The sequence below is a fragment of the Zootoca vivipara genome, chromosome Z1, assembly GCF_965207765.1.
Source record: "Zootoca vivipara chromosome Z1, rZooViv2.hap1.1, whole genome shotgun sequence".
In the NCBI taxonomy this organism is placed as follows: domain Eukaryota; kingdom Metazoa; phylum Chordata; class Lepidosauria; order Squamata; family Lacertidae; genus Zootoca; species Zootoca vivipara.
The window spans coordinates 1,838,287-1,851,278 of NC_142583.1; the positions used below are offsets into that span (position 1 = coordinate 1,838,287).

General features: G+C 43.3%; 2 protein-coding genes across 4 annotated transcripts in view; one reads left to right on the top strand and one right to left on the bottom strand.

The window, feature by feature from the left end:
• The window catches only part of NRG4 (neuregulin 4), a 40,122-nt gene that overhangs the window by 17,809 nt on the left and 9,321 nt on the right, over window positions 1-12,992 (top strand). For all 3 annotated transcript variants that reach the window (XR_015947843.1, XR_015947842.1, XM_088660817.1), the window contains 2 exons: window positions 2,628-2,687; window positions 11,810-11,903. Coding sequence is in view for 1 of the 3 variants with exons in the window: in XM_088660817.1 (XP_088516943.1) it covers window positions 2,678-2,687; window positions 11,810-11,903 (104 nt within the window). In the remaining 2 variants the exon portion in view is untranslated. The remainder of the gene's footprint in view (window positions 1-2,627; window positions 2,688-11,809; window positions 11,904-12,992) is intronic.
• Window positions 518-6,689, bottom strand: LOC148687255 (uncharacterized). The gene is made up of 3 exons (XM_088657199.1): window positions 6,679-6,689; window positions 4,964-5,690; window positions 518-653 (listed from the first exon to the last, which is right to left on the bottom strand). Exons 1-2 carry the CDS (start codon window positions 6,687-6,689, stop codon window positions 5,015-5,017), a joined length of 687 nt encoding a protein of 228 aa, XP_088513325.1. The 3' UTR covers window positions 518-653; window positions 4,964-5,014.

Consider the following 12,992-nt stretch of genomic DNA (forward strand, 5'->3'; position numbering starts at 1 on the left):
TCCCCACAACAGGGTGAGCTCCCATTGCTCGGTCCCTGCTCCTGCCAACCTAGCAGTTCGAAAGCACGTCAAAGTGCAAGTAGATATAGCGGGAAGGTAAACGGCATTTCCGTGCACTGCTCTGGTTTGCCAGAAGCGGCTTAGTCATGCTGACCACATGACCCGGAAGCTGTATCCCGGCTCCCTCGGCCAATAACGCGAGATGAGCGCCACAACCCCAGAGTCGGTCACGACTGGACCTAATGGTCAGGGGTCCCTTTACCTTTACATGTGAGACCTTGATTATTACTATTGCAGGTGTGTCTGTGAAGGTCTTCTAGGGGTAGGGGAAACTCCATGATCAGTTGACTGAGGGCCATTGTTTAGGCTGATTTAACCAGCAGCTGACCTGAAGTATGTACTAAAAATAACTGGGAACTGATATAAACACCACTAGAAATTGTACGGTATGTTGCAAGGGTCAAATTGCACAAATTGCACAAAAGTAGCAGAAGATGTGTTTGGGTGGAAGATACTCACTAAGATTCTTGGAAAAGGAAGTAAGATTTTCTCCTTCACTGTTTGTCCTCACATCTATATCAAATGTGCTCATTAATAATCCTTGGACTAGGAAGGAATATTTTCTGTTCTCCTGGATAAGTGATGAGTATTCCCTGCATATTTCAATGGAAAAGGAAATAATTAAAAGGGGTTGAATTAATCCAGCCACACTACTAGTATAAAAATATAATAAATAAATAATAAACATTTAAAAATAGTTTGTTCCCAAATGAATGTGAAATCAATACTGGCCAATGTAAATAAATTATGTAAATGTTTCTTTAGCAAGCAACGAACCTGGCAAACCAAACACCTTGGCTGCAATGCTTCATTGATTAATCAGATTAATCAATTAAAAATATTTAGTTGACTAAAAGACTTCACAATTAACCCTCCACTAGATATTGTTTATTATTTTTAACACAAATTACTAATACATACTGTAGATACAAGTACTGTCTTCACACACAAAAATAATGCTCTTCTAAGATGATGCTTGCTGCACCAAACAATGGTGTAGCTGGGTATAACTTACACTCTGGAATTTATAGTCCTGTGCCTGCTCTTGTTAAATGCGCTGCATCTGGGGGCCCTCCTGGTGCTCATTCAGCTGAGTGGACCCTGGGTTTTTGCCACAAATCCCTGGCCAACATACATGTGTGCATAAACTTAAAGGAAATATGCTTTTGGCTTTGGAGATATTGTTTTTACTAATATGAAATTTACACAAATGTAATCTATAAATTAACTGTCTGAGACTTACATGATTAATGAATTAACATTTTGATTATTGGGTTGCACCCCTACTCAGAACTTATATTAAAGTATTCTAATGAGCCCCACACTGGATGAAATGGGGTTGGATTAGAACGATCCATGTGGCCCCTTTTAACTATGATTCTATGATAACAAATTTTGCCCTTAGTGGGATTCCCTCCCTTCCCGTTTCTTCACCTTGATTGGAGGTCAGCTCAACAGGCCATTTAAGTTTACACTTTAATAATGTCGATCAAATGCACTGGTGTAATGGACTGAAGAGCTGGCATCATAATTCATAAATAAAGCTGCCACTGATGACAAAGATTCCGACAAAACATTTTCCTTACCAACCTCACTCTTGATTTATACTAAGAGGTAGAACTATATCTCTGTTGAGTTCTTGGAGAGGAAGGGGTTTGGGAACATCATCTGCAAGCCACACAGGGACAGTACCCATCTATGCATTTGACAGACCAGGGTCTAGCTGCAGATGAGCCGAATAAAAGCTCTGTTCTCTTTGGTAACAGCTCCATAAATTACTTTCCTCTCCTCTCCTCTCATTCTGGTTGCCACTACATTGCTAAATCAAAGGTCGAATGAAAAGGGAGCCTGGATTTAGTCTTAGATACACGGCAATCCATAGGTTAAGGATGGCACTTTCCGATCTAATACTAAACCATACTTCAGTATAATGTCCTCATTCTGTTTATATCACAATGCATATTCATGATAATAAACAGCAATTAATAGGCTATAGATCAGTAATAACACATTTAAACTCATTAGGATGTAGTACAATGGACATAACCTCCAAACTGGATTTAATTAAGGTTACAATAATATCTAAAGATTTTATAGTGCTGTTTGTCTATGCTAGACAAACTGGTGCTGCAATTTGCAGGGGCGTGGAGGTGAAGTTAACAAAAAATAAAGGAGAGTTGCCCAAATAAATTACTGTACTTTTCCATGTATAAGACACCCCCATAATTTCGGGGACCTCAAATTTAGAAAATGTGCATATGCACTATCTGTGTATAAGGCACCCCCAGATATTTAACCTTCTTTTAAAGTAAAAAAACCTAGTCTTATACATGGAAAAGTACGGTAACTGCAGGAACAAAGGAAGCAGTTAACAAAAAATCAGGACCACTGAGCTATTGAATGCAGCAATGTTTGCTGTTAGATTTAAAATTAATTGTGTTTACATAAAGGGTAACAGATATCTGCTGACTGCCAACTGAGTATTTATTTAGTTTTGATGAAAATAATCCTAGCTGTTTCATCAGACAGAAAACATTTGGAATAAAACAAGGTGTTTTTGTCTTCAGGGCATTCAAAGAATAGGCGGTGATCAAGAACTACAAGCGGTCAGAATAATATGCGAACAGGTAACTTCCTTAAAGTTTTTGGATGTACCGATATTCACAACTGTTATATTTCTGACTGCTCAATGGTTTGTTTTTGTGACTCGTCAAACCACTTCACATACTGGCTTTATATACTTGGGCTCGCATGTTCTCTCTCTTGCCCTTGTGGAAAGGGTATATTTTATTACTTTTTAACCTGATTTGGATTGTTTGATTGCAACCAGTATTTTGTAATCCTCCTTACATTTAGCCCTGTCATATGGATTAGTGTTATCCCCATATTTCAGATGGGTGGATGAAGTTTAGAAAATAAGAACGCCACTTAGTCATGGCAAGAGGTGAGATACACACTGTTATACAAAGGAACAGAGAAAGTTGGAGAAAATAAGGTCATTCTGTACTTCCTCTGGCAAATTAACTTTTTTCTTGGGCAAAACATTCATAGGGTAATGTGTGTTGACAAGATTGTGGATTTTGCAGACTATTTTCAGACATTTACTATTTTGGACTGAAGTGCCTGATGTATTAAAATATGTGCATGCAGTGGTATGTCCCTCATTTGCCAGGTGCATACAAATTTTAGGCTTCTGTTTACATTGCCAGATTAGTGGGCACAAATATTCAGCTGATGTTGATGTGCAGATTGAACAGCATAATATATTAGTGTGAAAATGTGGAATTATCTATGCATAAAAGGATTAGCATAATTAAAGAAGCTCCATATTTGCTTTGCTTGTGGGCAACACATTGTCCCTATGCACAGTGATAGGGATCACAGTGGATATGATCTATATATTAACTTACCTTTCTAAGCGAGAAATCTTATGGAGAAATGCAATTCTACCTGCTCCCACAGAAATGTTCCACCATTTAAATAATATTTTAGTGTCTAATATTTATTTGATTTGATATATGCCCACCCTCAGTATGTACTTGAATGTAATATGTTCTTTAATGCCCAAGAACATTTTGTTAAAGGTTTCCCTGAAGTTTACTAAATGATGAGTTGTTTGCAATGTCATCAGTTTCCACTCTCTGTAACATCATAAAAACATGCTGGATCATCAGCCCAATGGCCCATCTAGTTCAGCATCCTATTCCCACAGTGGCAAACCAGACACCTGCAAGCAGGACCTGAGCACAAAATCCCCTCCTGTGGTTTCCTGCAACTGGCATCCAGAAGCATTGCTGCCTCTGACTGTGGAGGCAGAGCAGAGCCATCCTGGCTGGTAGCCATTGGCAATCGGTACAATTAGTTGCAAGCACATAACAGCCCTTCTCTTCACCATCAACTTATGATTTGGCCATGAAATCAGTGTACTGCAGAAATAGGATGGCTACTAAGAGAGGTGATTTTTTCCCACTAGTTTCAGTGTATAGCTTGGGGGAAATGAACTAGGTAGTTCATTGCAATTACCTTCCCATCAGCTCTTTCTAGACCTGAGCAAGGGAACAGGCACAGCATATAGCATATTGAGTTCTCTGTCCTCCAGTGGAGTAGCTTGGCGCACATATGATTAGCCTGCAGAAAGTCTCAGCATTTCCCATTTAAAAGGAGCTCAGGGATGGGAAAGACACAGAGAGCCACAATCATACAGAATCATACACAATCATACAGAATCATACACAATCATACTGCTTGAAGGCTCTGGTCTGGCAGTGCAAGGTGGCTTCCCATATATTATGCCCTTTTACAATTTTGTGGTTCTTTTTTAGGGGTGTTATTGGGTTGTTGTTTTTATTTTGATTATATATATATTGATTTTGTTTTGTGAACCGCCCTGAGACCTCCAGGTATAGGGCTGTATATAAATTCAATAAATGAATAATAAATATGGCCATTCCAATGATGTTGGGAAGGGAGGAGGCAGTAGGAACTGAGTTCTAGCACTTCTGATATAAGATTCCCACCCCACCCCCCAGATTTCCCGACTAGTTTATTTTTTTAGTTCCTCGTCTTGTTTCTCCAATCTCCAGAAAGCATGCACATCCACCCACACCCCTACATGCACTAGTAAGAAGGAATCCAGTAGGCAAGTTGTACTGAACCACAGGTCACAAACATTTCTAATTGCAAAGTGCCCTAAACCTTTGAGCTAGGATGCAAATAATGAATGCTCCTCCAGCCACACAGCTGACTGATATCTTGAATACAATTTCATCCTGTTTGTTTGTGGCACAATGTACAAACAATTACTATATAATAAATTCATTTGTTGTTCTCCATGTAATTAATATTCAAATCATTTCTACATTATAACTTGATTGCAATATATTGGAGTCATATAGGCAAATACCTGTCTAATTATTCTGAATCTGAATATTCAGGGCCGGCTCGCCCATTGATCCTAGTGGCGCCATGCACCAGGGCGCCTGGGGGCTGAGAGGGCGCAGAGGGGCACAGAGGGGCGCCCCAGGAAGTGGGGGAGCTGCGCGGCGGCCTCCCTTTTCCGCTCTGCAGTGCCCACCTTCCGGCGCTTGTCGCTTGCCGCTGCTGCTGCCTGGTCCGGCACCGCTCCGGCTCCGCCTCGGGCTGGCTGGAAGCGCGCGTAAAAGGCGGCCAGCTGCGTGCCCAGCCCAGTTCCGGCTTTGGCTCCTGTCGCGGCAGCGGCTCCGGCTGCGCTGCTGCCGGTGCCGCAGTAGAGCCCCACGAACGAGACGCCCTGCGCCGGCAGCGAGGCCACGGGCACCGGCGAGCCATTGGGCGCCGCTAGCGCCTCGCTCTGCAGCACCCACCTTCCGGCGCCTGCCACTTGCCGCTGCTGCTGCCTGGTCTCAGCTCCGGCTCCTGCCGCGATGGCGGCAGCGGCTCCGGCTGCGCTGCGGCCGGTGCCGCAGTAGAGCCCCATGAGCAAGACGCCCCGCACCGGCAGCGAGGCCACGGGCACCGCCGAGCTGTCGGGCGCCGCTAGCGCCTCGCCCAGCAGCTTAGCCAGCGGCGCAAGGCCACAAAGACATCCCCGCCGAGCCCCACACAGCTCCCGCCGCCGTCGCCAAGCTGGAAGGACTGGGGGGGGTCCAACTCTGGGAAATGGGGGGGGTGCCGAAGGGATCTTCGTACCAGGGCGCTGGGTATGCTTAAGACGGCCCTGAGAATATTTTGGCACCTTCCTCTAACAGCATGTATTCTTTAGCCTTAGGCCTTGTGATTTCCACTTCCCCTTTTGCTTCTGTGCAACCTTTTAGATCCCATGCCTTCCCACAGCACACAGTCTTTAATATACTGTACCTAGTCAGAATTAGCCAGGAAGGTGGGCCTTTTACTTCCATGGCCACACTGCATTCAGCAAGTGACTAACTCCCAAAGTTCCCCTGGCTTCAAGCCCTTTCATAACACAATGCACTCCTGTCACTAAGCCTGTATGAAAATTTCCCCCAGCCAAGTTGGCGTTCCACTTCCTTCACAGTAGCTGCATGGAGTTCAGCATTCACAGCATAAGTTACAAAATTCAGAAGAGCCTACAAATGTGTACAGAGACTGATTATATTTACTGTAGCTTTTCTTATGAGCTTTTAGAGTGTTTTGTAAACTATGAAGTTACTTGTAGTGATTACAGCCCTCTAAATGTAGCATAGAGTAACACAACATTTGTATTCTAGTCACATTGTAGACATGTCATAATACAGACTGTAGACCTGCCTCGAAATCAGACTTCTCTAAACAAACTTTACAGAATCTGAATAAAAATAGAGAAACTCAGGTTGGATGAGTTAATTTTGTCAACAAAGAACAGTACTGGATGAACAAGCAAATCTGGTTATGGTTCTGTAAAAACAACATCCCCGAGCTCCTCTCTGCCCTCCTGGCTTCCTACCTGGGCTGTGTCAGGAAGTAACATTTCTATTATTGGCTGTGCTGCAGGATATTTCTCCACTTTGACAGATTATGCAGAGAGGCCTTTAGAGACCCACATTTATATATGGGGAATATCAACTTAAGCTAGATTATTTTTTAGTGTTTGAGAATGGAAAAATTGGTACAACTTTCCAACCATTTAAAAAGTGGTCTTACTGTGACACCATGTTTCCATATTTGCTGCCCCATTTTCAGGTGCTGCTAGAAATAACAGTGACTATGACACCTAAAGTGCAAGGCAGCACCTAGTTCTCAAGTGTATTGTGCCATAAGCGGATTCTGTCTTAATGGAAATGCTTGGTCTTAACATGCAGCAATATTTTTAAAAATCTTTTTAAAAATAGCTCTTGCTAAAATATTCCTTCAGATAAAAATTGATATAATGCATAGCAGGAGGAGCTGCTAACTTGTCCCACCCATTGCATTCATGTAGAGAGGTGGGTATAATTTATTTATTTCAAAAATTATTTGATTGGGGGGAGGCCTTAAAGGCAAATAATATATTTTATTTGTGGAATGATATTCCCTGCAAGCTGATCTCTTGAGAGAAATTCAAGGCCATGAAGAGATGCTTATGGGTTCTTTACACCTGTTCCCCACTCTTGCTGTCCCACCCCACCAGCCACTTTCTTTCAGATGATGATAGTGGATCTGGACAGGAGTGTTAGCAAAAGCAGCTGGTGATCTTTGCCTCTTCCAGTACACTGGCATTAGTTTGCTTGCCTTCCCAAGTGATATGAATTTTTTCTTGGAGACACCATTGATGGAATCACCAGACCAAAGATCACCAGTGTCAAACCAATGATTCTTCAACATCAACTTCATTGGACTGGTCATGTTATTCAGATGTATCGTCTTCCAAAGCAACTATGCTATTCCAAACTTAAAAATGGAAAGTGTAATGCAAATCTAAAAAAATGTAGCATAAACACTGAGAATTCAGTAACACTGCCTGCGAGTGCCCCAGTTGGAGAACAGCCTTTACCAAAGGTGTCATGGACTTTGAAGACACTCGAACTCAAGATGAAAGGGGAAAACGTGCTAAGAGGAAGGCTTGTTTGGCAAACCCTCACCGTGATCAACTCCCACCCGGAAACCAATGTCCCCACTGTGGAAGGATGTGTGGATCCATAATTGTCCTCCACAGTCACTTATGGACTCATTGTTAACACTGTGTTTATGGAAGACAATCTTACTCGGCTGCATATGATCGCCAAAGAAGAAGAGTAAAAGTACCAGCTCTTTATTTCCTTTGTTCTCCTAGAAGATCTTTAGCATTACCTCTCTTCTACTTTAAACTCTGATACTAGGTGAAACTCAGCAAAATAATATCAGTTTTCAGGTTACCAGCTGGCCAGTGCCAGATTACCAAATAAGCAGAGTAGGCACCAGCCCATGGGCCTTTTAGGGGCCCCATGATGACGGATCAAAATAATACTAAATTGATCTTGAAAGAAAATTGCATTCAAGCTTTCTTATATTGCCTCCTTACAGCACAGTTCATGCAACTCAAAATGCAGGAAATGAAGAAAGGTGTTGGCTGCCTGCCTCTCTTGATGATTTGGCAAAGCTTAAGGAAGATTCAGAAATGCTGTAAGAGATCCTTATCAGGGAAAGATGTCAGAGGCAGAACTAAATTGGTGGACGGCTGGAGTTTTTAGCATTTTCTATGTTGTTCTTTGAATTCACTTTTAACCAGGATATTCTGCCATCTGTCCCCCTCCTGTCCCTGAGTTTTCAATAAGTAAGATATTTTTATTTAAAGATTGTGTACCCTTAAGGTGTTTTTGTGGAAGCCTTCCTAGTGGCTGCACATCGACTATGGAATACCTTGAGCTATGAAGTGTGTTAGCACTCTCACTTGGAGTTCTTACCGTAGTTGAAGAAAGCGTGTGGAATACTTTTCTTGTAAGTGGCATATTTTTGTTGTTGTTACCTCCAACTGTTTTGTTTGTTGCTGTTCCTCCATCTATGGCTCAGGAGCAGCAGTGAAGGCAGGGACCACTGGGCAAGTCAAGTTGGTGGCAAAGTAATTGAGAGAGCTCTGGGTTGGTGGGTTTGCACACACCTGTGTGTCAGAGTTAACATCACATCCTTTTGAAGACAGTGGTACTACCACCACTGTGAGGATGCCTCTCCCTCTGCCCCACCTGACAAGTCGCTGCTGCTTTCCTCTATCCTTGCTTAGCTGTTTTATATTATTGTTTTTATGAAATAGCAATTTTAAATGTTGCAAACATTTGTGTGCTTTTGCACACAATGTTTATGTTCTTTTCCACCAGAAGGGTGGGGTAGAAATTTTTATGTGCATATCAGCAGCTCTGACGTAGCTATTGGAGAAACAGTGCAGTAGTGGAATCATTACACTGTTTGATTGGGACTGGGAGAACTAGATTTTCAATCCTTACTCACTGGAGAAGTTCTATTTGTGAATTTGGCCAGTTACTTTACTGGCTGAGAACAAGCCTAGCCTTCCCCTAGGCTAATGTGCTTCCCACCTCCTCTGGTGCAACTTTGAGGAGGAAATCAGAAGCTTTGCCTCTTGTTTTTGTCTGAACTCAGAAAAACTGTGGTTAATCTTGTGCTTAGTGGAAACAAGTAGACTCTTCAATCTGAAGGTGTAAGGAAGATTTCAAGATTGATTTGTCTTTTAATACTTGGGGAATGCTTTTCAGCCCTGTGGAACCTTCAATGTGGGGTTTTGCAGGGCTCAATCCTATCTCCCATGTTGTCTAGCATCTATATGAAACCGCTGGGTAGGGTTATCCGGAGGTTCAGAGTATGTTGTCAGCAGGATGCTAATGACACTCAGCTCTATTTCTCCTTTACATCTGCAGGTGAGGCAGTGGAAGTGCTGGAAGTCTTGCCTTAGTAATGGGCTGGATGAGAGCCAACAGACTGAAGCTCAATCCAGATAAGATTGAGGCAATGTTAGTGGGTGGTTCCCTAGAGCAGATGGGTGAGAAGTCGCCTGCTCTTGATGGGGTTATGCTTCCTCTGAAGGAGCAGGTTCGTAGTCTGGGGGTCCTCCTGGTTCCTCTGCTGTCGCTCAAAGCTCAGGTGGCCTCAGTGGCCCAGAGTGCCTTCCATCAGCTTCAGCTGGTGGCCCAGCTATGCCCCTATCTGGACAGGGATAGCCTAACTACTGCTGTCTATGCTCTGGTAACCTCAAGCTTAGATTACTGCAATGCGTTATACATAGGGTTGCCTCTGAAGAAGGTTCGTAAACTTCAGCTGGTGCAGAATTCAGGGGCCAGGTTGTTTACTGGAGCAAGACAGTTTGAGCATATTGCACCGATCCTGCCCTACTGCACTGGCTGCCAATTAGTTTCCGGGCCCAATTCAAAGTAGTGGTTTCAGGGCCGTCTCAACTATGTCGGGCGCCCTGGCGCCATGGTGCGGAGATCGCTCCGGCACCCCCGCTCCAACCTGTTTCTTGTCGCGGATGGTGGGCGGGCACAGGGTGCAGCACGGATTCTGCACGGCTCCGCCGCACGACGCCCCCCTGCCGGGCCAGCGCCCTGGCGCCCTGCGCCACCCAGCCTACCCCTAGAGCTGGCCCTGAGTGGCTCAGGTCCACAATACCTCAAGCACCGCCTCTTTCCATATGAACCTACCCAGACCCTGAGATCATCTTCTGAGGCCCTCCTTCACGTGCCTCCTCGAGAGCTTTGGAGGGTGGCAACACGAGAACGGACCTTCCCTGCAGTGGCTCCCCATCTATGGAATGCTCTCCCCAGGGAAGTTCACCTGGCGCCTTCATTATACACCTTTAGGTGCCAGGCAAAAACGTTCCTTTTTAACCAGGCCTTTGGTTGATGTGATTTATATCCTATGCCCTTTTAAAATGTGGTTTTTTTTGAGGGGGCTATTGGGTTTTTTTTTATTAGGTATTTTGTGGTTTTATATCTTGATTTTATTCTGTGAACCACCCTGAGACCTCCGGGAATAATACTAATAATACTTGTTGTTTAGTCGTTTAGTCGTGTCCGACTCTTCGTGACCCCATGGACCACAGCACGCCAGGCACTCCTGTCTCGCACTGCCTCCCGCAGTGTGGTCAAACTCATGTTCGTAGCCTCGAGAACACTGTCCAACCATCTTGTCCTCTGTCGTCCCCTTCTCCTAGTGCCCTCAATCTTTCCCAACATCAGGGTCTTTTCCAAGGATTCTTCTCTTCTCATGAGGTGGCCAAAGTATTGGAGCCTCAGCTTCACGATCTGTCCTTCCAGGGAGCACTCAGGGCTGATTTCCTTAAGAATGGATAGGTTTGATCTTCTTGCAGTCCATGGGACTCTCAAGAGTCTCCTCCAGCACCATAATTCAAAAGCATCAATTCTTCAGCGATCAGCCTTCTTTATGGTCCAACTCTCACTTCCATACATCACTACTGGGAAAACCATAGCTTTAACTATACGGACCTTTGTCGGCAAGGTGATGTCTCTGCTTTTTAAGATGCTGTCTAGGTTTGTCATTGCTTTTCTCCCAAGAAGCAGGCGTCTTTTAATTTCGTGACTGCTGTCACCATCTGCAGTGATCAAGGAGCCCAAGAAAGTAAAATCTCTCACTGCCTCCATTTCTTCCCCTTCTATTTGCCAGGAGGTGATGGGACCAGTGGCCATACTAATATTACTAATAATAATGCAAGCAGAGCCTATCAAGTAAAATCTGAAGGCTGTCATCTAGTGCTGAGTTTTATGCAATTAAAATCCTACTGAACGCAGTTGCAAAAGGACTACTTTAATGCGCTAGCAGAACCCTCAGATCTGTGCAGATGTTGGACTGAAACTGGTCCTGACTCCTGCATTACCTGTTTCCCACAGACAAAGTCCTGAAGAGCTAGCTCTGCATCAGGGTTCCTGTTCTCGGTCCTTTGGCAGAAGGAGAGGATTCAATAAGTCTCTGCTTTCATTTGCTGAAGCCCTTTTGCACAGACCCTAAAGCAAGCAAATGACAACGCTGCCTTTTCCACTCCTCTTTTTTAGGGTTTTGTGCTTGGCTCTTGTGTCCACCTGTACATGCAAAAACATCCCCAAAGCTGTGTTTGCATAACAGGAGGTGGTGATGATGCCTATGCATTTGCAGGCTGTGAGAGTAAGGTTAATCCTTCTTTTAATTGTCATGATTAAAAGTAATAATAATAGAACCACTTTTTCCTACAATATGAAGGCAAGCAAGGTGTTAAAAACACTTCAGTAAGTCATTATATTTCCCCACATCATCACATTTGTTTCATGCAAGAAGAGCAGGCTAAAATTAACCTACCTTATATTTCTTTTCATTTTAGATCATGAAGAACTTTGTGGCAGCGGTTATGGATCTTTTTGTCTGAATGGTGGGATTTGTTACACGATACCTGCCATTTCCAGTCCCTTTTGCAGGTAAATGTTTTTATTTTCGTTGCTACATAAGAGTCATCTCCTATTAGCATTGTAGGAAACACATTATTTCATAAGCTTATCTAGAGCATGTTTCTTATTTATTGATTATATAATCATTTGTGTGCCACCCTTCAGGGAATATCCCACTCAAGGTAAATCACAAAATCACATTGGAAACATTTAAGCTGCATTGTTTTTAGGTACTATACAAAGGGGCTTCTGCAGACTTTTGTAGGGCTTGAGACAGATAGTGCTCTCCTAATACACACACTAACCACCTAGTCACACACAAGGCTGCCCAGGCTGCCTGAGGGTTTACTCCTCTTTCCTCTGGTGCTAGTAACTTTGCCACCTCATTGCCTTTGCCGTTGCCATCTCTGCCATGCTTATTTCCTCTTTAGCCCCAATCTGGTGTGTCAAGGAGCAGCAGCAGGAGGAGCTTTAGTTTATAAGCACACTTCCATTTAGTAACACATCTGTTATATTCTTCCTTGCAGAGTTGTAATGCCAGTACCTGATGCTAAGTGGTACATATAAACCAAGACTGTAATCATAATTGCCCTCTATAGAAATGGTTATTGGTACACAGTAACTGCCTGTGGTAAGCATATATGGGATGAGACAGAGCACTTTATACTGACAAAGGGAACAGAATTGTTATTTCCTCAGTTCACAGGACAAGACAAGAAGCAAAGGGTTCAACAGAACATGTAAACATTAACCACCTACTTTAAAAGTGGCACAGCAATGGCACATCTTGGCTAGAGAAGTTGTGAAATGCCCTTCCTTTGATATTTCTATTTCTTTTAAAGTTGGACAGACAACTGTCAGGTGTTATGACATCTGGTTTTGCTTTGTTTATTTAGTTTGTTAGTTACTAGTCTTTATATTGCATTTTATTGCTCTAGTCAAATCAGCTAACAACAATCACATATACCAATATGTGTGTTTCATGCATCTCTATGTTCAGAAACCAGTAACTGAACAAAGAGGCCACTTGCTGGCTGGATAACCTACACCTCCTGCTGTGTGGACTATGATGTTACCTGCCCCTTTTCTGCTATAGAGTATTAAAAAAACCTTGTTTAT